This window comes from Pan troglodytes, chromosome 7, assembly GCF_028858775.2.
Source record: "Pan troglodytes isolate AG18354 chromosome 7, NHGRI_mPanTro3-v2.0_pri, whole genome shotgun sequence".
NCBI classification, from domain to species: Eukaryota; Metazoa; Chordata; class Mammalia; order Primates; family Hominidae; genus Pan; species Pan troglodytes.
Genome location: NC_072405.2, coordinates 150,536,643 through 150,564,100, shown reverse-complemented (window position 1 = coordinate 150,564,100; position 27,458 = coordinate 150,536,643). Strand labels below are relative to the sequence as shown.

General features: G+C 47.7%; 1 protein-coding gene across 12 annotated transcripts in view; it reads left to right on the top strand.

Moving 5' to 3' along the window:
• Window positions 1–27,458, top strand: part of TRAPPC9 (trafficking protein particle complex subunit 9) — a 733,986-nt gene that overhangs the window by 174,429 nt on the left and 532,099 nt on the right. For all 12 annotated transcript variants that reach the window (XM_001142596.8, XM_063816568.1, XM_063816569.1 and 9 more), the window contains 2 exons: window positions 1,757–1,889; window positions 10,001–10,164. In XM_001142596.8, coding sequence (XP_001142596.4) covers window positions 1,757–1,889; window positions 10,001–10,164 — 297 coding nt within the window. The remainder of the gene's footprint in view (window positions 1–1,756; window positions 1,890–10,000; window positions 10,165–27,458) is intronic.

Sequence of the window (27,458 nt, the reverse complement as noted above, 5' to 3'; positions counted from 1 at the left end):
GGGTCAGTGACCCTGAGGCTTGAAGGCTAACTAGGAACTATTCAAATGAATGGGGGTGGGCTGTGGGGGGAGTCCACAGGGGGCAGAAAGAGGGTTCCAGGCAGAACAACGTGGTGGTAAGAGAGAACATGGTACATTTGGGGGACCTGGGGGTGGTCAGAGTGGGTGGTCCAGGCCAGGGTGGCAGGGATGAGACAGGCTGGAAGGGAGGCAGAGGGCCGACCTGGGTTCTTACACACGGTGCCAAAGGATGCTGGCTTTCTCCGGAGGGCATTGGGGCTACTGCGTTATTTGAAGAGAGATGTGGTCAGGTGGGCAGTTCAGAGCCATCCCTCAGGATCCAGGATCCCTGTTGAGATGGGAAGGACTGGAGGCAGGGACAGCAGTGATCAAGCTTCAGCGATGACCCAGGGAGAAAGGGACAGAGGTAGGACCATAGCCGTGGCCTGGCAGTGGAGCATAGGAGATAGGAATGGATGAGAGAGGAGTAACGAGGAGTGAAGTGCTTGATTCAGAATAGCACATAACCATAACTAGTATGTTCACAGTTGAGGAGTCAGAGCCTTAGTCACGCAGTTCTTAGTGGTTTATCCTGGGTCCAGACTAGTGAGTGTTCATTTTTGGCCCACTTTGGGAACGAAGTCAAAAGGACTGACCTTGTATTATCAGACATTGTAATGTGCTATTTGTCCTCAGACTTTTGGGTTTATATGGCAGTTATTTTAAGCAACAGGTAAGAAAAGGAAAATGACTGATTTAAATTAAGAATCGCAAAATAATGGCTGCTTAGCAGACGAAACCATGTCATACCAGGTTTTATAGAAAGGACATTAGTGCAAGATGTGGTTTTGGGGAGGAGAATGTTTGCCAGTTAAAGACGTCTTTGAAGAGGTATACTTTAGAGGAAGCGTGGCTGCTCTGAATGGGAGTTGTGTTGATAGGGCAGCTTTAAGCTGGCAGGAGGTGAGCACGGGGCTGATTGAGGCTGTGTAAGGTCCCTGATTTGCCCACGAGGGAGTGCCTGCCTCTCCTTTTGGTATGGAATAGTTTCATATGAATGCAGAAAAGTTGTCACCCTAGGCATCTAGCCATGGGGTATTGTTTAATTTTGTTACAGAGTGAATGTTGTTTATAATAATTATCTCGTGAAATTTCAAAAGCCATTTTAAAGCTTTGCTTAAACAATTTCAAGTGATTATCTAACCAGTGGACTTTTTTTTTAACATGGGAAATTTGCTAATCTTAAATTATGGTGCTTATACACATACAGCACATCTGCCATATCAGCAGCAGCTACAATAACAATTGGCTCGTGTGTGAACTTTCATCTCTCAACAGAAGGCTTTGAAGCATTTTTCACATACTCATTAAGTCACATTATGTCCTGGGAAAGAATATTAACATTCTCGTTTTAGAGATGGATAAATCTGAAAAGCAAATGAGTAAAGGGATGAGATACTGATTATTAAGTAGATATTTATAGTTTACAAGGACCTTCACATATATAGTCTTTCTTTTGGGCCCAGCCAGCCTTGTGAAACAGGAATGCAGATGCTGTTATCCTCCCCATCACGTACGAGGACAGTGAGGGTGGTGGGGTTGAGGGCGGGAGTGTGGGTGAGCGCCGGCGGGCCCCGGGCAGCTTCGGAACTCAGGTCTTCTGAAGAGGAGCCCCGTACTCTTTGCACTGCTTCAGCCGTGGGCGTGAGACCCAAAGCCTTGCCAGTGGAGTGAAGATGTTCATTTTCTATTCCAGGTTACCATACCACGGTCTTCGGTGTGTTCAGTGACTGTTTGCTGGATAACCTGCCAGGAATAAAAACCAGTGGCTCCACAGTCGAAGTCATTCCCGCGTTGCCAAGACTGCAGATCAGCACCTCTCTGCCCAGGTAGTGTGCACGAGGGTCACAGAGCAGAGTGGCTCTGAGGCATCATTTTTGGTCCTACATTTTTTTTTTTAATGGCACAAAGAGCCTGTAATTCTTCTGACCAGAATATAGGTGAAGGATTTCTGTAAGATAAGCAACATCAATACGCTTTGCTTCAAACGAATTAGAACAAAGTTGAAATCTTTCTTACCGTGATCAGAACAGAATGTGAAATTAGCCTATGGAATCATAATTCTTTTGAAAAACAAAATTAGGGAATTTAGGAATTCCCTTAAAAACATAGGGAATTTTGGCCTGGCGCGGTGGCTCACACGTGTAATCCCAGCACTTTGAAGGCTGAGGCAGGCGGATCACAAGGTCAGGATATTGAGACCATCCTGGCTAACACGGTGAAACCCCATCTCTACTAAAAATAAAAAAAAAAATTAGCCAGGCGTGGTGGCGGGTGCCTATAGTCACAGCTACTCAGGAGACTGAGGCAGGAGAATGGTGTGAACTCAGGAGGCGGGGCTTGCAGTGAGCCGAGATCGCGCCACTGCACTCCAGCCTGGGCGACAGAGCGAGACTCTGTCTCAAAAAAAAAAAAAAGGGAATTTTAATTAAACTTTTATATTATATTATATTTTAATTAATTAATTAATTTTTTGAGACAAGGTCCCACTCTGTCGCCCAGGCTGGAGTGCAGTATTGCAATCTCGACTCACTGCAACCTCCACCTCCCAGGTTCAAGCGATCCTCCCACCTCAGCCTCCTAAGTAGCTGGGACTACAGGTTTGTACCACTACACCTGGCTAATTTTTGTATTTTTTGTAGAGATGGGGTTTCGCCATGTTGCCCAGGCTGGTCTCGAACTCCTGGGTTCAAACAATCCACCCATCTTGGCCTCCCAAAGTGCTGGGATCACAGGTGTGAGCCACCGTGCTCGGCCAACTCTTATCTTCTAAGAAATAGTTTTGATCTTGTTTATTTGTTTTTTAGCATTACAGGAAAACATAAAAAAGAAAGAAAAAGAAATCTCAGGAGTTCCAGAAGCAATTACTATAAATGATTTGTTGTGATATTTCCTTCCAGTGTTTTATCCATCCTATTTAAAAATATGTATTTGAATAGTTGAGATTACACGACATCATATATAGTATTATAGATTACTTTTTGCATAACCACGTAACGTAAGCTTTTCTTCATGCCTTTACAAATTCTTGAGAAAATTCAATTTTAATTGCTTCAACAAAGCGCATCATAAAGATATCTCAAAATTGCATACCCATTAATTTCCTTGCTATTGGAATTTGGGATGGTCTCAATTTTTTTTTTTTTTTTTTTGACAGAGTCTTGCTCTGTTGCCCAGGCTGGAGTGCCGTGGCACAATCTTTTTTTTTTTTTTTTTGAGGTGGAGTCTGGCTCTGTCGCCCAGGCTGGAGTGCAGTGGCGCAATCTCGGCTCACTGCAACCTTCACCTCCCAGGTTCAAGCAATTATCCTGCCTCAGCCTCCCGAGTAGCTGGGATTACAGGTACCCGCCACCACGCCCAGCTAATTTTTGTGTTTTTAGTAGAGATGGGGTTTTGCCACATTGGCCAGGCTGGTCTCAAACTCCTGACCTCAAGTGATCTGCCCACCTTGGCCTCCCAAAGTGCTGGGATTACAGGCACAAGCTACCACATCCAGCCTGTTCTTAATTTTTGCACTTACGAATAACACTTTTAATGGATATCCTTTTGGCCATTTTTATAAAATGTGTCTTGGGATTTTCTGAAATGTTTTTAAAGCCCATTCATGTGTTCAATAGACCCTTTCATTTGCCAGTTGCTGTGCTGGGTGATGGGGCTGTAGCACTGATCATGACAGTCTTGGTCTCTGTCCTCACGGGAAGTTCTGTCAAGTGGAGAAATTGACAAGTTGCCAAATAATCACAGTGCACTGTCGTCAGGACTGCGATGTGGGAGGTCCCACGTGCTGGGGGAGGTCACGGACTCAGGGAAGAGTTCTTCCAGGAGGCGACAACAGGCTTGATGGGGGGGAGGAGGAATTGGCCGGGTGCAAGGGCAGGCAGGGCGGTCTTCGACAGAGGAAGGAGAGGTGGAGACACTGACGTATAATCGGGGAATAAAATGAAACACAGACAACATTTACTCAAAAGGGATCGTAGACCTGAGTTTAAAAGCTGAAAATATATAACTTTTAGAAGAAAATAAAAGAAAATTATCATGACCTTGAATTGGGCAGAGTTCTTTGATGTGACACCAAAAGCAGGATCCCTGGAATAAAACGTTGACAGATTGGACTTCATCAAAATTAAAAGCTTTTACGCTTCCAAAGACACCATTAAAAGAATGAAAGTTACAGACTGGAAGAAAATATTTGCATATTAAATATCTGATAAAGAGCTTATATTCACATTAAGAACTCTTAAAACTTAATAAAAATAAGGCAAACAACCTAATTTAAAAAATGGACAAGAGATTTGAGTACCTATTTCACCACAAGATATACAAATAGCTCGTAAGCAACCTGGAAGGATGGTTGACATCATTAGTCTCTGAACTGGCACCATGTGAGGCTCCAGTTCACACCCGCTCACAGGGCTCAACGATAGCAGGGCTGCAAGGTTTCGGAGAAGCTGGACGCCTCGTGCAAGGCCGATGGGGATGCTGATGGGACATCTCTTTTGAAAACACATTGGCAGTTTCTTCAGAAGTTACACATAAGTTTACCATATGACCCAACAACTCCACTCCTAGGTACCTGCTCAAGACAACGGAACACATATGTTGACACAGAAACCTGTGTGCGAGTGTTCATAGCAGCATCGTTCACAGTCAGAAAACTGGAAAGGGCCCAGATGGCCGTCAGCTGGTGAATGGGTCAGCAGAATGTGGTGTGTCCCTGTAGTGGAACACCACTCCGCAATGAAGGGACGAAGGGACATGTGCCCCAGTGCAGACCAGCCTCAGAGGCGAGCTGCTGAGTGCAAGAAGCCAGATGTGAGAGGCGCAGAGCGTGAGTCCTCTGATGTGAAACATCCAGAAAGCAGGTCTCTAGCGGCAGGACATAGCTCAGTGGCTGCCTGAGGCTGCCAGTGGTGTGGGGACTAAATTGATTGGAAGTGCTCCTGCGGCATCTCTTTGGGGTGCTGCAAGTGTTTTAAAACTGGGTATCAGGCTGGACACGGTGGCTCATGCCTGTAAACCTAGCATTTTGGGAGGCGGAGGCGGGCGGATCACCTTAGGTCAGGAGTTGGAGACCAGCCTGACCAACATGGTGAAACCCCGTCTCTACTAAAAAAAAAATACAAAAATTAGCTGGGCATGGTGGCAGGAGCCTGTAATCCCAGCTGCTTGGAAGGCTGAGGCAGGAGAATCGCTTGAACCTGGGAGGTAGAGGTTGCAGTGAGCCGAGATCGCGCCATTACACTCCAGCCTGGGGGACAAAGAGCGAGACTTTGTCTCAAAATAAAAACAAAACAAAACAAAACAAAAAAACGCTGGGTATCAGTGATTTGTAAATTTACCAAAAATGATTGCATTGCATACTTAAGCTAGGTGGATTTTATACCTGCACATGCTATTTAGAAAGATGAATTTTGGCAAGGCTTCAGTGTTGGATGGACACATGATTTCCGCTGAGCCTGCCACCAGGACTTCCCGGGCCTGGACGCTTCCAAGCACATTAGCTTGAACAGCCAGACGCTCAGACTCCCAGCTCTGGCTTTGGCTGCTGAAATTCTGCCACTGCTGTCCGTAGAACGGTGGCACCCAGTGGGCGCTAGGCTAGGAAGGACACTCGCTTCAGCTACAGTTTCACGGCACGCGCTCACAGGCCCGTACAGGGCACCAGCCGCCCAACAAAAGCTGGAGGTGAGCACTGAGAGAGCTCGTAAAGGAGATTGTGGCTCCGTCTCCAGCTTAGCGAGCCCCAGCCGGCGCTCCAGCAAAAGGGCGGGGGGTGGCTTAAGGCGAAGAAACGCTAAGGGCAGATTACCAAAAAGGAAAAGTAACTTGAGAAGAGGTACTTTAACTTTGTCATTTGTCCTGCTAATAAGGTGTCCCCGAAGGTCCCTGCCAGCTGTAAAAGGCAGTGAAGAAAGCAGGTCCTCTAGCTGCTTCTCTTTGCCCACCCCACATTTTTCTCCTGTGTTTAGAATCATTTCCAAAGATAATGCCTCTGATCCCCCATTTTTATTGTCCTGCGGATGCACTGTGACGGGGGTGCATGCATGCTCTGGTACCTGCTACCTCTCAACAAGATGTGCTGCTGTGGGCGGCCACCACGGCACCGAGCCTGGGCCCTGGGCAGGAATGTGGATCCCAGCATGGTCCTGATGAGGACCAGGGGCTGGAGGAGGAGGGTCCAGTGGAACCGATTTGGAGTTAAAATGTTTGCTTTTTATTTCTTATTTTAAAAAATTGTATATAATGTATATATTTTTCTAAGGTGACTTCCTGAAATAAAATGTGACTATTCTTTGAGTTTTGATTGTTATTAGTCTAATATGAACATTCCAGTGACTGATTCATTAAATTTACTCACAAACATTTATCGACACCTACCATGTGCTTTAGGCCCTGTGCTATAGGACTAGCAATTAATAAAAAATGCAATGAATAAAAAATGCCCTCAACCTAGGCCGCTGCCCTTGTATGAGCTCTCAGTCTGGAAGGAGGTACTCAGACTAACTAGAGTCAAATTTGCTAACTGGCCCTGTAATATAAAAACAAAGTAGAGGTTGACCCTGTCTTTGGGGTTCGGGAAGGCTTCCCAGAAGATGTGGTATTCAACTGGGCCTTACAAGATCCACAACAATTGGTCAGATAATCAAGCATGGAAGAAAATGCAAAGAAGAGGGAACAACAAGTCAACCAACCCAATAAATACAGATCATGGCGCAGGAGAATTCAGCGCTGTGATGAAAACACAGTGGGTCAGACGAGATGAGATGAGATGTCCAGAAGAGGCAGGCCTTCAGAGACAGAAGGCAGGTCACTTTGCCAAGCAGCGTCAGATGGCCAGGCCTGCTTTGCAGGGAACTTCTCAGGAAAGGCCTCTGCGGAGGAGACGCGCAGAGGAGCAGAGCTGGTAGGCAGCCAGTGGGACGCGGCAGAGAGCATTCCAGGATGGGAGTCGCGGGTGCCCAGATGGAGCCTGGCGGGAGTGGTGCCTTGAGCACTGACAGTGATGAGAGCAGAGGTCAGGAGCAGGTGGCCTGATGGCATCTCCTGTGGAATTGCGTTGTCCTGCCTTCTCCGTGGCCAGGCAGCCATGCAGAGATGCACTGCACAGGGTGAGGCTCAGCAGGAGGCAGCTGTGAAGTGTGCAGGAGGCAGCTGTGAAGTGTGCAGCAGGCCACTCTGTTCCAGGCCCATCTTGACTACTGCTAGCGTGCTTTTCTGTGTCGCACAGTGGTTCCAGTTTGAGATGCTTATTAATTTGTTCAATACATACTTAGTGAGTACCTGCTATGTGCCAGTTGCCTGGCTGGGTAGGAGCTGATAATGCAAGATAAAAATATTGTCACGGCCGGGTGCGGTGGCTCACTCCTGTAATCCTAGCACTTTGGGAGGCCAAGGCAGGCGGATCACCTGAGGTCAGGAGTTCGAGACCAGCCTGGCCAACATGGCCAAATCCCATCTCTACTAAAAATACAAAAAAATTAGCTGGGCATGGTGGCATGAGCCTGTAATCCCAGCTACTCGGGAGGCTGAGGCAGGAGAATCGCTTGAACACGGGAGGCGGAGGTTGCAGTGAGTGGAGATTGTGCCACTGCGCTCCAGCCTGAGCGACAGAGCGAGACTATCTCAAAAAAAAAAAAAAAAAAAAAAATTGTCCCTGTCTTGAAAAAACTTTTGGTCCGGTGCAGGGGTGGGGAGGGCAGAGCTACAGGAAGGGCAGCTGAGCCCACAGAGTGCTCGGGGGACACAGGCGTGCCAAGCTTCAGGCACCAGTGACTCCCCTTGCACTTCCTGTGCTGCTCAGACCCAGGGGCTGCCTCACCCAACACAGACCTCATATGAGGGGCCATCTCCTTAAACAAGAGAGTCTCGTCACCATAGACCTTACTCCTACCTCCCACAGTTTGCCCATAGTCCCACATTGGAGTTTCTCTCTGCCAAGAAGCTCCCGGTCCCCATCTCCTCCTAGGAGACTGGACCTGACCCTTGCCCAGCCTCTGCAGCCCCTCCCTGGGGGCCTGACCTTGGCTGGAGTGGGGTCCCTGCTGCCATCTCTTTAGTGCCATGGCCTGTTCAGGACTCAGCTCCTTTTCAGTGCCAGCCCGAGTCCCACCCAAACTCCACTGCTCACGACAACTGGGATGCTGCAGCTGGGACCGTCAGGGCCTGTGTTAGGCCCAGGCCCCGTGACTGCCAGGTCAAGCGTTGTTTTGTTTTGTTTCAAAATCCTGTTGTTTGAGACATAAATAGTGAATCTTGGCAATGTTTTATGTTTTTCCGATACCTTCTCTGCAAATCCACATTGACTATAAACTTTTGCTTGAGAAAGGCTGCCTGCTAAAAGATGGGAAAAAGCCCTTTATGGTAAGGACACGAGTCCAATTTTCCTTCCTTGACAGAGGAAGTTTATTTCTTGACTCATGAACGTTAAAGATATTTAAATTCCAAGGAGCTCACCTTGATTTATTATGCAGTTGTTTCACCAAAATTTGGTTTGGATGCAGAAGCTCCTCTATCAGAGTCTGTATCTGGAAGCCCCCAGGAAACACGTGCCCGGCACCATGAGCTTGGCTTGTGTTAAGCAGCATGTCTTCCCTTGGGTGGCAGAGGTCTGAGTCTGGAACATTCTTTTCTGTCCTTTGGACCAATAGTGTGTGACACCAAGTGCTCCCATGGCGTGGGAAGCAGATCCGACTCCGATCCTGTGTGCTGTGACCGGGAGCAGGGCCAGGAGGAGCTGGGCATTGGAAAGACTTCTGGAGAGTGTCTGGAGTGGGGTGATCCACAGTCCGCTTAGTTGACTTCATGAGCCGTTTCTGGATGCACTAAGCACACGATGTTGGCTCAAGTATGCTGGACTAATTGTGGCTCTCTGTGGAAATCCTTCAGGGACAGGAAGAAGGTAGTGGGGTACGCAGGAAACCTTCAGGCCCCAGGAGAACATGTTGGCCTCCCCGCTCTGGCCACCTCCTCTGTCTGCTCCTTTGTCCTGTGGCCAAACTTCTCCAGGGAGCCGTGTGTGTTTAACCTCACCTGTCACATGCCTCTATTTGTCATCCGCTGGCATTTGTCCCCATTGTGCTACCAGATATATTTTCTCTGTGATCACCAGTGACCTCCTTCCCAACCCACTGTTTGCAGCCTGTGGATTGGGAAGGATGCAACCAGGACAGTTAGTTTTGTGGATTCAGTTAAAGTCAATAGAAGTCAGGTGAGGGCTCACAGGCTGAGAGCTTGAGTGCAGGAGCCTCGGGGACGCCCTGGCTTCTGTGTTGCACGTTCATCTGGCTTGGCTGCCTTGGCCTATCCCGTAGTCCAGGGCCTCACCTGACTGGTGTGAGGATGGAGCCCCACAGATACTGCCTGACCCCAGGGCCTGGCCCAGCTGCCCTCATGTGACGCCAGGTGTTGGTGGGCATTCCTTACAGTTTGTACCTGTAGGAAGGGGTCTGTGGGACAGCTTCTCTTTCCTCTTTGGCCTCAGCTCTATGTTAGCAGCTGGAATGGTTGGTATACATTTTCCTCTTAAATCTATGGAGTTTCCCAAGGTACTTCTAAGCATGACATTTTTTAGATTTTGAGAGAACAGCGGCCTCATGGTTTATTTGAATGAATTCATCATGTAATTTTTATACCCCATAACTTAGTAATTAAGTATTTTTATGCTTCACATATGCATGAGAAATGAAGGCTGAGTGAGGGTGTTCACGTTTATGACACACGAAGACCTGGACGTGTCTGCATGAGGAAAGCATGAGGCATGTGGCAGCTCACTTTCCATTCCTGATAGCTGGGTACTGAACTCCATGTATGAAGCCAAGATTTCCTAGCCCCTGTTTCTGAAATGCACGAGTATGGTGATTCTTCTTTGGGAAGTGAGTAATTTTCAAATGGCCTTGGCTTCTTCCTTCTTTCTTTTTTAAATTTCTTCTTCTTATTTTAGATCTGCACATTCATTGCAACCTTCTTCTGGTGATGAAATATCTACTAATGTATCTGTCCAGCTTTACAATGGAGAAAGTCAGCAACTAATCATTAAATTGGAAAATATTGGAATGGAACCATTGGAGAAACTGGAGGTCACCTCGAAAGTTCTCACCACTAAAGGTAGGTATTGTAAGCAGCTTTGATCCTGGGAATGTTTGTATTGTTTACTTGTAGAAGAGATACTTTAAATACTCAGTTTTCAGAGTATCTAAAAACTTCTTTGTGGATTCAGTTGAAGTCAGTAGAAGTCAGGCGAGAGCTTACAGGCTGAGAGCTTGAGTGCAGGAGCCTTGGGGAGGCTTGGTGCCATCATGACAGTGGGAAACCAGTTCTTCATGAAAGACACACAGCAGAAGACAGTGGGACCGAGCACACACCTCTATATCCCCAGTGCCCTTTCCCAGACCTCAACATCCATCAGCTACTCAGCAGAACTATTTCTTCAATGAATGGGAGAGAAGCATTAGCAGGCCTGGAAAGAGTCTGTTTGGGATCCAACCCATCATGCATCCAGCTCGCGTAGTACGGGGTCAGGGGACCTGTGTTGAAATTTGGACTTCACCATTTACTAGCTATTTGTCCTTGGGGAACTGTTACTCCTGTGCCTCGATTTCCTCTTGGATAAATGGGGGGGTAGTATTTAGCACATACATTACAAGAGTGAACTAGGGAGGTCGTGTTTGGCAGGACACCTGGTGTGTCAGAGGCTGGTGAGTGCATTGATCAAAGGGGGAATGTATTGTATAGGAAGAGGGAAAAGTATCAAGAGTAATATGTGGAAATAAAACCGGGTAATTTAATACAGTTAGAGAAATTGTAGGCTAGTGAGACCAGACAGAGAATGAAAAAGGGAAAACAAGTTAGCAGGACTTTGGGGTGTTTTATGTGCTTTTGACCTATGGGTGAGATGAACCAGGCATACAAGGGGAGTTTGACTGGTTCTGGTTAAGTTTCCAGTAGATGATGTACTAATCACATGTTACTTCCTGGCAGAGGGCTCCCTCCCCATGCTAATGACATTATAATGCGACCAACCAAGTTTCTTAGAGGTAGAGCCAGAGACCCTCTGGTTAGTTCCAGCTTGAGGGAAGGTCCAGGGCTGAGCTTGGGAGAATTTGCAGGCAAAGAATTATGTCATGAGAGAATGAGTTTGGAGTGTGTAAGAAAGGGTTAATTTGGGCTTGTACCGCTCTGGAGAATTTCAGGGTATCTTGTATTCCCGTATTTCTTCCACTGATTTTGATAGAAATCTGTGTCTGTAGGAAGTAAAGCACGAAGCTTTGCGTCCGCATTGCTAACCCCTTCTCCCGGTCCGTGTCTGCCCTGGAAGGAGCCTTGCCCTGGGGAGCGACCCAGGCTTGTCCTCTAGTGATTTGTGTGCATGGTCACGGGGCTGGAGCCGTGGGGCAGCCCACCTTGTGTTCTTGCTCAGGAGGGCCGGGTGTGCCCAGAGCAGGGAGTGGGCATGGAGCAGGAAGTCTCCTGTAGCTTGTCAGTGCACATTCATTTTATATTTTCTTGTCTTGAATCCTTCCCTTTTCTGTGGGTTTTTTTTTTCCTTTTTCCTTTCAGTGCTAGTCACACAACATGGAATAAGAAGTGTATTTTTTATTGAGTGAGGCCGTAAGTGGCAAATTGTTATATGCTAAATAGTTATTAAAAATGCAAGTCTGATGTGTTCGTCTTGCTCCCTTGTCCCTGAGGAGTGGTTCTTGCATTCATCTTAGGCTTCGCTTCAGCCCCAAGGAGATCACAGGGAGGTGTCCCATCCCCTGGGGAGCCGGGGCCCAGTACAGAACCTGCTGGCAGTTGTTAATTTGGCATGGTTTCTGCATAAAGATGGCAGAAGAGTAGCATTTTTATTCTACTCTTTCTCTTGAAATCTCCCCCGAACAACAAAGTATGAAGAAACAGTGAAAATAAAACCATTCCCTGTGAAACAAGGAAATCATTTCAACCCCCCCGTAACAAAGCATCGGCCACAGGTGTCGTGGAAACTGGGTTAGAGGGAGGGCGAGAGCGGAAGTGGGACCCTGGGAGGACTAAGGAAAAGCTGTTCCCCGAGTAGGCAACACAGCACCCAAAAGTACCCCAACAATGAAAGCCAGGCAGAGGGGCCTGGGCAGATGCCTGGAGCAGCAGGAATGCCGAGGGGTTACCTTTTCTGTGCCAGGCCTTTGGCCAAGAAAGGGGAGGCCTGGGGTGGGAGGGGAAGGAGGCATTGGAGCTCACTGATCACACAACCTGTGTGTGAAAGGCTTCACTGCAAGCCTCACCTGCATTTTCAATAATAAAAACACAGGCGGCCTGTCTCTAGGATAAGGGAACTAGTGGCATAGCAGCCCAAGCCGAGCTGGATCACAGCTGTCGGTGGCCAGGTCCCTCCTTGTGTCACTCCGGGGCCAGGCAGGAGACAGGCCACACCAGAACAGAAAGAATCGCTATGAACAATGGCTGACAGGTGCAGAGTGTTTGAGAGGCAAAGATAATGTAAAGCAACAGGAGGTGCGAGGAGGGAGGCAGCTCCTGCCCTGGGCTGGCACAGCCTGTGAAGAGGTTGGACGAGTGTGGCCCAGAAGTTGAGAGGAAGTACCCAGGAGCGGCAACTGAGACCTCAGAGGAGTGGCCCGGCTCCGGTGCTGGCGTCTCAGCTTGGGGCACCCAGACCTCTGGGGAGGGCACTGTCTGGCCCTACTGTTCTGTAAAATAACACTGAGAATGGTACCTACATCTCATTGATTTAACTGAGAATTAAATGAGATAATATGTGTGAAGCACTTGAGACAGTGCTTGGCATATAAGCACTCAGATTTGTTCTCACACAAGTTACTACTTGCTGTGGTTTAGGTGTGTGTCCTCTCCACCTCTCATGTTGAAATATCATCCCCAGTGTTGGAGGGGGGTCTGGTGGGGGGTTTTGGGTCATGGGGGTGGATCCCTGATGAATGGCTGGGTGCTCGTCTCATGGGAGTGAATGAGTTCTCACTCTGTTAGTTCTCATTAGTGCTGGTTGTTCGAAAGAGCCTGGTGCCTCCTCCCCTCTCCCCTCACTGTGTGACTGCCTGCTCCCGCTTTGCCCTCCTCTGCCATGAATGGAAGCTTCCTCAGGCCCTCACCAGAAGCAGAGGCCAGCTCCGTGCTTGTACAGGATGTGGAACTGTGGGCCCAAATAAAACCTCTTCTCCCTGTAAATTAGCCAGCCTCAGGTATTCCTTTATAGCAATGCAAAGTGAATTAATACACTGCTACTCTTGCCACTACTGCCACCACAACCACCGGCATCACCGCTGCCACCACCACCATCACCATCACTACCACTGCCATCACCAGCACCACCATCACCATCATCATCATCGCCACCATCACCATCATCACGATCACCATCATCACCACCACCCTCACTACCACTACACCACAACCACCACTCTCTCCACTGTGACCACCAAAACCACCATCACCACTATAACAACCACAACCACCACTGTCACAACTGCCACCACCACTGTCACCACCACAAACACCACCCCAACCCCCACCACCACCACTACCACTATCAACACAACCACCACCCTCACCACTGCCACCATCACCACCATAACCACTGCCATCACTGCTACCACCATCACCATCACCATCGCCACCATCACCATCATCATTGCCACCACTGTAATCACTATCACCATTGCCACCACCACAATCACCTCATCATCAACACAACCACCGCCATCATCACCATCACTACCATAACCACCACAACCACCACCATTACCACTGCCACCATCACCCCTGTCACCACCATCACTAACACCACCACCACCACCATTACTGCCATCCTCACAAGCACCATCACCATCACTGCTGCTACCACTACCACCACCACCACTGCCACTATTGCTATTGCCACAGACACCACCATTTTGTAGAGTTGTCATGAGGATTGAAGTTTTGTGCATCAGATGTCTAGCCACTTCTCTGCCTAAGGCTACCACTGTTTGACTTCTGATGGCATAGATTCATTTCACCTGCCTTTACTTGGTGTTTGCAGTCATGTTATTCATTCTTGAGAGTGGTAAGAGTGAGGTATATACTGGTGTAGCATTCGGGTTTCAATTTGCTTTTCCCCAATGATTGGTGAAGTTGAGCACTTTTCCAATGTTCTGGCCACTCGTATATCCTCTTTTGTATGAGGACTTTGCCCTTTTTTCCCCCATTGGTTGTCTTCTCTGTCTCGATCTCTGTTTCTCCCTCCCCTTCCCCATCTCTCCTGACTTGGAGGACTTCTTTATGTATACCCTTGGTGTGAGCTCTTTCTTGGACGCGTGGCGTGACCATCCTCTCCCATACTAATGATTTGTTTGCCTTTACCTCTTAGTGGTGGCTTTGGATGAACAGAAGTTCTTAACTTTAATGTGGTTCATTCAATGATTTTTTCTTTTAAAAATGTTGTTCATTTGTGTCTTATTTTAAAAACTTTGTATACTCTTAGTCTTTGAGAAATTTAATGATACTACCTTAATTTCATGCTTTCCTACCCACCCTCCTTTTGGGACCAATTTGGGTGAGGTAGAAGGTGCTTCTCTGGCATAAAAGCCTTCATCTGGTACTCTGAACTTAATTAATTGGTTATAGAGTTTGGTTGATACTTGAACAAGCAAGCTAATATTGAATAACAGAAAATTACAGTCTATGTGGCAAACTTTTCTCACATCTCCTGTAATTTAACTTGCCCTCCCAGCTTAGCAACTGGAAAACATTTTTTCCTTACCTCAAATAAACTCAGTGGTAATCGTGTGCCCATTATTCATTACAAAATCCCCCTTTCTTTCTGAAGCAAAAGTCTTCACCTGCTTCTGTCTTCAGAAATCCATGAGTGGCTGCTGTCGCCCTGGCCCCCGCGGCCCTGTGTGGCCCCTGTGGCCCCCGTGGCCCTGTGTGGCCGAGCCTCTGCCCCATGCTTGGCTTCATCTGTGGCCACCTCTCCTCCTCAGCTGGAGTCGCATTGCTGTCAGGAGCTAATTTTGGCTTCCTGGATGCTCCTGCCATCTGCCATAGACACACCCTTTCCTCCCCGGGCACGCCATGCTGACTTCTCCCACCCCTCCTGCCTCCTCAGCTCCGGAGCATTTATCCTCTGGGCTCTGGCTTGGCTGCCCTTTCTGGAAAGCCTGCCTAAGCCTGGGCTCCTGGGTCTCCTTTGCTGCCTCGGGCTGCTCTGACTTAGTGCCACAGGAGGTCTTGCCACTGTGTATGGTGATGGCTTCTTTATTGGTCTCTTTCTCTAATCGGGGTATGGTCTCTCCAAGGCAGTGACTGGGTTTTCTCTTCTATTTCCAGGGCCTGGCACATAGCAGGTGCTCAGTACCGAGTAACTGGTGATGGAAAGACATTTGGTGGCATGGCCCTATCAGCCTCATTTCGAGAATGAGGCTGATGAGAGCATGCCTGTCCCTCCTGTTGTCTGAGTGGAGGACGTAGACAAGCGTGTGGGCACCACTGTGCGACTCTGAATGTGTGGCATGGCTCTGCCTTACATGCTCCCCTCTCCACGCCTGCTCTGTGCAGGTCACTGCCTCTGCTGCTCTGCCTTAGACACTGCCCCCTTCCCAGAGAGGCCTTCCTCTGCTTCTTGGTCATCTGAGGTCTCATCTCAAGGTCCAGCTTCTGTCCCACCTTTCTAGGCTACCTTAGCCTTTGGTGTTTCTCTTTTTTTTTTTGAGATGGAGTCTCGCTCTGTTGCCCAGGCTGGAGTGCAGTGGCACGGTCTTGGCTTGCTGCAACCTCCGCCTCCCAGGTTCAAGAGATTCTCCTGCCTCAGCCTCCTGAGTAACTGGGATTACAGGTGCCTGCCACCATGTCTGGCCAATTTTTTGTATTTTTAGTAGAGATGTACTTTCACCAAGTTGGCCAGGCTGGTCTTGAACTCCTGACCTCAAGTGATCCGTCCACCTTGGCCTTCCAAAGTGCTGGGATTACAGGCATGAGCGACCGTCCCCGACCATCCTTGGTGTTCCTTATGCCTCTGACTTCATCTGGAACTTATTCTGTATCAACCATCATTTCCATCCTCAAACTTTTATTATAAGAATACTGAACCATGCAGAAGAGTTGAAAGAATTTTATAGCAAACACTTACATACAAACCATCTAGGTTCTGTAATGAACATTTTGTTATATTTGTTTTATTACATATCTATCCAGCCTCCTATCCATCCTTTAATCCATCTTATTTATTTATTTATTTATTTATTTATTTATTTATTTTATTTTATTTTTTGAGACAGAGTCTTGCTCTGTCGCCCAGGCTGGAGTGCAGTGGTGCGATCTTGGCTCACTGCAAGCTCCGCCTCCCGGGTTGACGCCATTCTCCTGCCTCAGCCTCCCGAGTAGCTGGGACTCCAGGCACCCGCCACCACGCCCAGCTAATTTTTTGTATTTTTAGTAGAGACAGGGTTTCACCGTGTTAGCCAGGATGGTCTTGATCTCCTGACCTCGTGATCTGCCCGCCTTGGCCTCCCAAAGTGCTGGGATTACAGGCATGAGCCGCCGCACCTGGCCAAATCCATCTTATTTTTTTTTAATGCAGTTTAAAGTAAGTTGCAGTTTTCAGTATATTTTACCCCTAAATGCTGTAGCACGTGTACCATTAACTAGAGTTCACTTTTTTTTGGTAAAATACATGTACAGTGACGTGTGCAAATCTCGTGTACCATTTAGTGAGGTTTAGAAATACATGGATCTGTCTAACGCAAACTCTTATCAGGATATAGAACATTTCCGCCACCTCAGAAAATTCCCACATGTTCCTTCCCAGCCAATCCCTGCCCCAGCCCCGGGGCAAGCCACTCTTTCCATTTACCTGGTCGGCCTAGTGAGCACTTCCTAGTGATGATGTAGAAGGTGGTGAGCACTGTGGCAGCGGGACAGAATTCCAAGGGAGATGCTTTTGGCGGTGGTTCATGCCGAGACCGTCAACATGGTCGTCTTCTCTCCCCAGCCCTCAAGCGTAGTCGCCCGTCATGCCTTGCCTACGCCTCGTCTGTCTTTGTTATTGTGTGGTTTTCTGTGGTTCTCTCCAGTCGGGTCCCCAGTCAGTCTGAGGATGCGCAGGGCACATAGGGCCACCCTGGCTTTATGCACAGGGAAAGTGAAAGCAGAAGAGGTGGGTGGCCAGCCTCAGGTCACAGGTCAGCTGCACGAGGAGCTGGCACAAAAACAAAGGCCTCCTCCTTCCCAGCTCTTGTGACTTTACCTGTAATTATGATAAATGTAAATAGACAGCATGGCAGAGCCATTTTCAAAACAACAGGGTTACACGTGAAAAATGAAAGCTATCATTCTTTTTTAATTCTTGTTCCAAGCTGCGGTACATTTACATGTGGAATTACATTAATGAAAACAAACCATCTGTTTCCAAAATGCACAAAGGCAGTAATTCCTGTCACTTTAGTCCTACAGCACCAAAAGCTGCCAGCATGAATGAACAGAGGGCCTGCTCAGAGGACATGGGAGTATGAGCAGAAGCCTCTGGTCGTGGGGAGGGTGAGGGAGGCGGAGCAGAGACAGTATAGGACTCGGTTATGGATGTTAACTATAGGAGACAGTATAGGACTTGGTTGTGGATGTTAACTATAGGAGACAGTATAGGACTCGGTTGTGGATGTTAACTATAGGAGACAGCATAGGACTCGGTTGTGGATGTTAACTATAGGAGACAGCATAGGACTCGGTTGTGGATGTTAACTATAGGAGACAGCATAGGACTCGGTTGTGGATGTTAACTATAGGAGACAGCATAGGACTCGGTTGTGGATGTTAACTATAGGAGACAGCATAGGACTTGGTTGTGGATGTTAACTATAGGAGACAGTATAGGACTTGGTTGTGGATGTTAACTATAGGAGACAGTATAGGACTTGGTTGTGGATGTTAACTATAGGAGACAGCATAGGACTTGGTTGTGGATGTTAACTATAGGAGACAGCATAGGACTTGGTTGTGGATTGATTTTTATTTTTGAGTTATCTTTATTCTGAGCCCATTGAGCTTAGCTTCTTTAACTGTCTCTAAAATGTCTGCTGTATAAAATTTTGCCACACGAGATGAAAAACCCCCTTCTTTGGGTTCCCATATGATTCTCTTTGTACTTCAATAGAGTTATTTTATATCTCAGTACTACGAATAGCTTTTACTCAGCTGGGTGTGGTGGCTCACGCCTGTAATTCCAGCACTTTGGGAGGCCGAGGCAGGTGGATCACAAGGCCAGGAGTTCAAGACCAGCCTGGCCAATATGGTGAAACCCCATCTCTGCTAAAAAATACAAAAATTGGCTGTGCTTGGTGGTGGGCACCTGTAATCCCAGCTACTTGAGAGGCTGAGGCAGGAGAATCGCTTGAACCCAGGAGGCAGAGGTTGCTGTGAGCCGAGATCGTGCCATTGCACTGCAGCCTGGGTGACAGAGTGAGACTCCATCTCAAACAACAACAACAACAACAACAACAACAACGAAAAACCCCAAAAGAATAGCTTTTACTCTTAGCGCTCTCCACATACCAGGTGAGTGGTACTTCATGGAGTTTTTTCTGATGAAATAATCACACCAAGTGTAAGAGGTCTTTTTGGGTGGGCGGTGGTGGTCGTCTGTTTATTTCACTGCTGCATCCTTAGCAGCTAAGAACTAAGAGCAATGCTTGCCGCATAGTAAGTGCTTACGTAGTATTGACACTCTTACCCGCTGCATAGGGTTGTGGTGAGCGTGAAATGTTAACGCAGGATGGGGAAAACTCTTGGGACAACGTCGAGCTTGTTTGCTTTACAGATAGCATGGTGTGTGCATCATTTCTGCAGACCACGTTTGTATGCCGGTGCCTGGTGCCTGCAGGAGCCTGCCTGTGGACCCTACAAATTGTCCTTCCCCTTTTCCTTTTCCTTCCATCCCTGACACCTGGGAGGCACCAAGAGTCCCATGAGGGGTCCCCTCTAGTCTCTGCACACATCTTCACTCCCTCAGAATAAACCGCTTTTTCTGCAGACATCAATCTTCAGATAAAGAAGTTTCTTGCTTTGTTTTCTCCTCTCATCTTCTTTGCTTTCCTGACTTATTTTAATTCTTACTATTACAGACTCGCTTTAAAATCCCCTGCATTTTAAGTTTATGGTAAGGATCCATGATATTAAGGGTCAGACAGATCTTTGTGGGCCTCTCAGGGGTCTAGACTGTCGTTGGGGCTTTTATGGGGTGAGTGTGTCCCTGTGTTCACAAATTCCTAACACAGAGATGAGTGGGGTTTTTTTTTGTTGTTGTTGAGACGGAGTCTTGCTCTGTTGCCCAGGCTGGAGTGCAGTGGCGCGATCTCGGCTCACTGCAAGCTCCGCCTCCCGGGTTCACGCTATTCTCCTGCCTCAGCCTCCCGAGTAGCTGGGACTACAGGCACCCACCACCATGCCCGGCTAATTTTTTTGTATTTTTTAGTAGAGATGGGTTTTCACCATGTTAGCCAGGATGGTCTCTGTCTCCTGACCTCGTAATCCACCCACCTCGGCCTCCCAAAGTGCTGGGATTACAGGCATGAGCCACTGCACCCAGCCACAGAGATGAGTGTTTATAACCCACCCCATTTATGGACAAGGAGGGTCTAGCGATGTCATGTAATTCTTCTAATTTGAATTCATGTGTAAGCAAGTTTTTTTTTTTTTTTTTTTTTTGTTAGACAGAGTCTCACTCTGTCGCCCAGGCTGGAGTGCAGTGGTACAACCTCGGCTCACTCCAACCTCCACCTCCCAGGTTTAAGCGATTCTCCTGCCTTAGCGTTCCGAGTAGCTGGGACTCCAGGTATGAGCCACCACACCCGGCTAATTTTTTTCTTTTGTATTTTTAGTAGAGGCAGAGTTTCACCATGTTGGCCAGGCTGGTCTTGAACTCCTAAGCCCAAGTACTCTGTCCGCCTCAGCCTCCCAAAGTCCTGTATTACAGGCGTGACCCACCATGCCTGGCCACTTGTAAGCAAGTTTTTATGTGTAGATTGTGAAAGAGGTGAACTCTTGCTTTAGCTTAGTCATAGATTTCATTGTAATAAAGCTCAAATTAAGAAACATTGACTATATTAGCTTTTCCAGAAATGTTCAAAGATATGTGTATGTGAGTGTGATACAAATAGAAACATATACATACCTGTATACATAAATGCACATACACACCGCTTAATTTCTTCATTCTTCTGTTTAATATTTTAACAAAAAATGATGGCTCCGTATTGTTATAATTAAAAATTCATAAATGTTTTGAGGCGAGATTCTCTTTATTGCTTTTCTCATGAATGTTGTACCACAGCATCCCTGGAGTTAGGAGGTAATATTAATGGCTTCTTACATGTCTCAAGTTCACAGTGGCAGTAATTCCTCTGTTATTATCGACATAAAGTAACCAATTTCACCTGATAGCCCTTACCTAAATGCTAGCATTTAAATAATGACTATTATTTCTGAAATGAAATTTCATAGGGGAAAGAAATTGGTGACAGATGTTCCACTGTTAATCGATGGCTCTCTTGTTATTCCTGCAGCATATTACTGTGTAGGATTCTGCAGAGCCCCTTCAGACACCCAGTTCTGTGCCACAGGAAGGATGGGGAAAACAGGCCCACTTTTGAGGTGCAAACACATATTAAATCCGACGACCAAGCTATTCAGCTTTCCATAGTGCTGTGGCTATAGAAAAATCATCTCTGCACTGTGAATTTCCTCTCTTATTTCTTAGCTATAAATACCTTGGTTGTTTGGCATCAGAGGGGAATAAGCTGTTCCCATGTGTGTGGATTTGCTTGTTATTTGAATACGTCACTCTTAAGCTACAGAACTTAATACACAAATAAGCAGTGTGGTTAGACATCTTCTGAGCATACCTTATGCTTGGAAATAGTAGCATTCTGAAGGTGGGACTTTGAACATTCTTCAGTTACTGGCCTGGGCATGGCCTGGGGTGGCAGCGTCGAATCTCTTCTTGCACTCTGCTGCTTCTGCGTATGTGGAATAGGCCGGCCTGTTGCCCTCCTGGTTTCTGTGTGGTTTTCCTCTCCCTTTCGTGGGTGTTGCTGTTGCTCGTTGCCTCTGTTGCTGCGGGTTGTCCAGCACAGTCTCTGTTCAGCTGGCGTGACGACAAGAACACGGGTTTTGGCGTCTCGTATTATTTAGCTTTGCGACTTGTCTTGAGCAAGTTGACTGAGTGCTGGAGGCTTGGTGTTCTCGTCTGGATACTTACCAGGATCCAGTCCCTCTCTCACGTGGTCATCCCAGAACACACGTTCCTGTCTCTGGAGGACCTAACACAGTGCTTAGCACAGGGTGGGTGGGGTAGGAGTAGCTGTTTAGTTGCAGTCCCAAGACTGATGGTTTGGCTTCCTTGGTCTGCCAGGGCCTGGAAAACGAGAACATCCAAATTGTTAAGGCTGACTTGAAATAAGCAAATGCATGCCCCGCTTGAGGAAGTCAGGTGCCTTTGTCTACATTTCCTGGCTTCATCTCTCTCCCTCCCCCCTCCCCCTCCTCTCTCTCTCTTTCTCTCTCTCTCTTCTTTCCCCCGCCCCCCTTTTTTTCTAGGATGATTCAGAAACTGTCTTAGCTTTCCCCTTGTTCTCAGACTTTCTGGGATGGTGAAATGTAACAATTCCCCGGGTGAATAAAGGTATACTTTCATTAAAACCATAGCAAATCCAAACCAGAAGCCATTTAGTAGAGTCAGCATAAGGCCTGCTCATAACACATGGAAGGAAGCCGGGAAAGCAAGAGTGTGAGAAGCACCTTGGGAGGCCATGGGGAGCACCCGGGAAAGGCAAGAGTGCGAGAAGCACCTTGGGAGGCCACAGGCGGTGCTGACGGGGAGGAGACGATTGGCTCCTGCTGACAAAGGGAAACCTGTTACTCGTGCAATTCTCAGGACCCGAGGGGTTGGGTAATGAGCTGGCTGAAGTGCCATATGAGAGCTACCCACCCTGCTGGGCTTTCTAACTTTCTGGTCTGGTCTGTTTCCGAGGTGCTTTTATTAGGCTATTTTTACATAATTCTTTTCTTAAAAATAATCACGGCAAGGCAGGGCAAAATTTTAGAAATCAGTCTCGGAGAAAAGTGGCTTCTACTTCTTGGTATTGTCATAGAGTGGAGTGTCTTGGGGAGCGGGGGAAAGGATTCAGTTCCTCCGATCTCTGCTTCAGTTTTCACACCAAGTCCCACTTGCATATCTGGGCGTGGACAGAGGTAGAGATGGAGCTGAGGAAAGCTGCGGCAGCCGGCTCCGGGTAGCCAGGCCAGCAGACTAGTCGGAAGCCCCTAGGTCAGGCCTCCCTCAATTTTCAAGTTACTTATGATGGTCAACGTTATAATATTTAGGATCAGATGGACTTTTGTTAGAGTCCTGGCTTTGCCACCTACTGGCTGGGTGACCTGGACCAAGTTACTTGTGTCTGTGACCATTGTCCCCTCGTAGTGGAGCTGGCACTCCATAGCTCTTCTGGTTGTTATACTACATGCAAGGCACTTAATACAGTACCTGGCATTAGTTAGGGCTTGGTAAATCCTAGTTCCTCCTGTAAGGTACTGTTATCTTTGATGCTGCTGCCATTGTCATCTTATAAAAATGTCAACTCATTTGTCACCTTTCTAAAACATGTTGAAATTATTTTTCTATCCCTAGTTTCTTAGCCCAGCATTCAGGGAAATCCATCCCATGGCTGGCTGCCCGCCTTTTTCCTTCCCTTTCTTTCTTGCACATTTCCCCAGTACCCACTGTGCTTCAGGTATTGTGCCTTGGGGAGCAGGACCACAGTCATCCCTGTCCTCCTGGAGCTCTGAGAGTAATGGGAGGCTCAATGGTAAACAGGTGCAAGGTGTCCCGTGAAAGCAGTGGGCAGGGCGGGGGCAGCAGAGGGATGGTCCTCTCTGCTCTTTTTTGGAGTGGTTGCTCCCTCTGGTGCTCACCTGTCTGTCTTCATGGCTGCCAGCTGCTCTTGCCTTTGCTGGACTCCTCAGCAGCCCATACTGAGCACTTCCTACATGGTGGCCATCGTATCGGGCACTGGGGACACCGGGGTGAGTGCTACCGAGGGCTCTGCCCTGGGGAGTGCAGAATGTTCTGCCACAGCCCTTGTGCTGCAGCTGTCTTTGAACACACTTTTATGTATTTGGAACTTTGCTCACTCCCAGATGTCCTCTGTGCATCCCCAAGTCTGTCCCTCATTCGCAGTTCCGTCCACTGCCACCTCCTGAAAGCTTTCCCGAGCCCTTCAAGTAGAATTAATTATGCCACTTCTACCGTCCATTGCCTTGCTTATATTCTGTTACAATAACACTTACCTCACTTGGCTTTGTATTATTCAACAATCAAACATTTACATCACATTGACATGCCAGTCACCATGCAGGCACATGAATAATGCACGAACCCTGTCCTGAGGAGCTCACGGCTCAGTGTAGGAGGCAGACATGTGCACTGAATTGAACTGAATTCCAACTGCACATCCTGTATTATTTCTACTGCATGTTGACTAACCACAGTGAATGGATTTACTGGTGTGTCTCCTAGAAAGACATTGAAATTCCTGAATGACTAAAAGTCATTCAACTTGCTGCCGCCCCCCCCCGCCCAGATACACGATTGCAGCGGCTTTCTGGTACGGTTCAGCGTTGTACACATTTCTAGGGTCACGCTGGAGAAGTTTACAAAATAAGCTGATCTTAAGACAAAGTGAAATGCCTTTTAATCAGTTCTGTGAGACCTGTCATGTTCAACGCCTCGGGAGCACGGATGGGAAATAAAGAACTCAGGGAGGGCTGAGGGGATGAAGATGTCTGGCCTGCCACTTGGGAGCTCCTGAAAATCAAACTCCCAGTTAGTTGTTTGGGGTCTTTGGTATGTCAGGTCTCTGTAAAAAAAAATGAGGAGAAAAGCGCACTTCTTAAAATAGAACTACAGCATGATTTCACAGGCTTTCAGGATTAAGCCAGTGAACTTATTAAGGGGTGGGTTGTAGAGCAGAGTGTTGAATCCTGGCGATACCCACTTCTGCATGGCCTGAGTAGCTTCCCTAAAATGGGTGTGATAGCAGGACCTATTCAGAGAATCAGTGTGTGGATTTAATGAGACAATAGACGTACAGGTCTTAGTACCTGTTTTACGGGAGTACTCCATGGAGCTTAGATGGCTGGTGATGGTGATTTAAGTAACAGTAACTAGCATGGTAAATGTTTGTCTCCTCCCCCTTCTCTTCCTTCCAGGTTGTGTTGGGCAGGTGGTATTTCTTTAGTTTCATGTCTCCATTACAAGCCACTCCTCCTGATCTGGGTGTCTGACGCATCCTGCAGCCATGACTATGGGGAAGTCTGGTGGGCGGGCATTCACAGTCCATTTTGACAGGGTTCGTCTCTCAGTTGAAGCACGTTTAAGAAAAGAAAAGCCATCCCAACAGGCAAGAATAGTGCTATAATTATAGTTTTTGAATTTAGTTGTACACTCCTGATATGCTAGACTGAGAGCTGAAAGAATGAGATATTTTATAGAGGTCTGGGACCCTAGCAGGTTCACCTTTTACTTCCAGCTACTAGGACAGCAAGTCTTATTTCAGTTATATGCTACCCTGGCTTGGGCAATTAATTCAGCAAGCAGTTGTTGAACCTGTTCTGTGTGTAATGGTATTGTAAACTTTACAGAAATTTTCAGAGAGAGAGAAGCCGCATCTCTCATCTGGTCCCAGCTTTCAGGGGCTTCTCCTGTAGCCCCGATACCATTTCTTCCTACAATCAGAGACAACCTCCCCAGAGGGCAGGGGCTACGTCTTCTTTATCTCTGTCCCCAGAACCTAGCATAGCGCCTGCCATGAGGATATTTTAAGGCTGTGCAGTAAGTGTCCATTGAATGAATGAAATGGGCAGCAATAGAATGTGAAAACCAAGTCTCATCACAGTGCTGCAGAGCAGACAGAGGACTTTCATGCACATGACCTAGGCGGGTCGTCTGTGCCAGGTGCTGCAGAAAGCCCTTATGCTGTCTCATTCTGTCTCCACGTCACCTCTCACATGCTCTCCATGTACTGACAGGGCGTCTTGGGATGACAGAGGACATGTGACTGCCCATGTTCAAAGAGCTGGTGAGATGGCAGTATTAGGACCCAGATTCACGTGTGTCTGACCCCAGAGCTCATGTGCTTGGCCATCATATTTTCTTTTCTGCCATATCTTTTTAAAGTACTCTCTCCCTTCACCTTCGTGAGCCTCTCCTTGTGTGTGCTTTCTGCCTGGTGATGATGCTGGTTGGGTTCATGGGTTCAGATAAGGGGTGAGAGGCAGATTGGTCTTTGCCAGTGCTGGATCTGACTCTTGGTTCTGTTACTTATTAGCTGTTGGACTTTGGGTGAGTTGCTTAAACTCTCTGACTTTTAGTTGCCTCTTTAATACACATGTGGACAATGTAGCTGTAATGTGAAGTCAGAAGATAGGACTTAATAGATGGTTGTTTCAGTTATTGTCTCATGTTCTCCTTCCTGCTTCCTCCAGAGTGGCCCTTCCATGCTATGTTAGCACAGGTAGTAGAAAGGAGAGGTAGAACTTACCTAATTAGTTTGGACTAGTGGTTTTCATTAGCCTGGGCAAATTTTTTCTAGGCATTTGATCACCTTCCAATTTGCATGGCTGCGACAGAGTTCATCCACCACCTCAGAGAAGTTTATTCAGCTGGCAGAGTTGAGTCTGGGGACTTCAACAGTGATACACATGCCCCATTTGATTCTTGTCCTTCTCACCAGTCCCTGGCCCTCTTGTAGGACACCATAGAAAGCATCACCATTGGCTCAGAACGCACTTCACTTTCGAGCCACGGGCCTTAGCAAGGTCAGTCTTGCACGTGGATTTGCAGGCCAGATCCGTGGGGCTTCTCTCTATACTAAATTGGAGGGTGGTGGTAGGGTGGTGAGCTTCGACTCGAGTGAAATGTTAGCATGGTTTTATATCCATGCATGTGTGTGTATAGGTGTGAGCGTGTATATGTTTGTTTATAAAAGCGTAATGTATACTTATTGTCAAAAATTCAAAAAAATATAAAATAATTTGAAAATACCCATGATCTCATGACTCAAGGACAACCAATAAGAGCAGATAGGCAGGTCTTCGTTTTCTTTTTCGATGTCAGTGTTTTCATGTAGTTGGAATTAATCGTATATTCACTGTGGTATTCCGCTTTTTTCACATAGCTCTTTTCCATCTGTTCTAAGCGTGATGTCTGGGCACACGTGTGTGTTCTGCCTCATGCACTGTTGAGTGCCTGCTGGTGGCCAGGCCCTGTGAGGCATTGCATGGGAAGGGGCGCTGATGGCAGCTAACCCTAACGTGCACTCACTGAATGCCAGGGACAGGGTTAGACACTCTGCAGGAATCACTTCGTCCACACAGCTCTGATAAAGGGTTGTGAAGATTGTCCGGTTAGGAGAAGGAAACTGGGGCTTGAGGAGTGGGAGGAATAACTAGCATTGGTTGAGTACTTATTCTAAGCTGGGCACTATTGTAAGCATTTGACTTCCGTCAACTTGTTGATTCTGCATGACGACCCATTTTATAGATGAGTAAACTAAGATACACAGAACTTTGGTAACTTACCGAAGGATAGCCGGCCGGAGCCAGGATCTGAACCCAGGGCCTTTTGTCCTGAAGCTGGGGTTTGTAACTAGCACACACCCTGCCTCCCAAGGTGGTGAGGTTCAAAGGCAAGGTCTGGTCCCTGCCTTCCGTTTTTGACCGTTTGGTGGAAGAATGAGCTGCTTGGTACCTGGATGGTGTTCCGCTAGAGGCGTGTGTGTTGGAGCCCAGAGCAGTGATGTGGGATGGGAAGGCATCACAGGAAAGGAGCCTCCAAGTTGGCTTGTGAAGGACGCATAGAGTTTCTGTATTTGGGAAAGTGAGCGGGGCCTTCCTGGCAGAGGGAGTGGTGTGTGCAGGCGGGTAACTAGGGCACAGGGGTGAAGGGCGGGGAAGGAGAGCAGCCGTGAGAGGGGATTCCTGGGTGCCCATCCCACGATGTTGCTGTTATGTGCCATTGCAGCCGGAGATGAGCCTGAGAGCCCTCTGCTGCTTCCTCCGCGGGTTGGGCTGAGCTGCCACAGGGCAGGACCCAAAGGGGCGGCTGGTTCTTGGGGCCCGTGTTTCAGAAATGGTCTGACAGGACACTTGGGAGGGGAGGCTCTTACAGGGCCTCAGTATCTCAGCTGTATCGGCGGTTCACGGGGAGGTTGGCCAGGACCCCTGCAGCCCTGGGATAGGCCGTTTAAAGAAGTTGGCACACACTTCCAATGTTCTTGAGGCCTTGGGCCCTGGCCCCCAGCAAGCAGGCCCCATTGGTTTTCTGCACTGGTTTCATGTGGCCTGGCCTCTCTTATCCCATT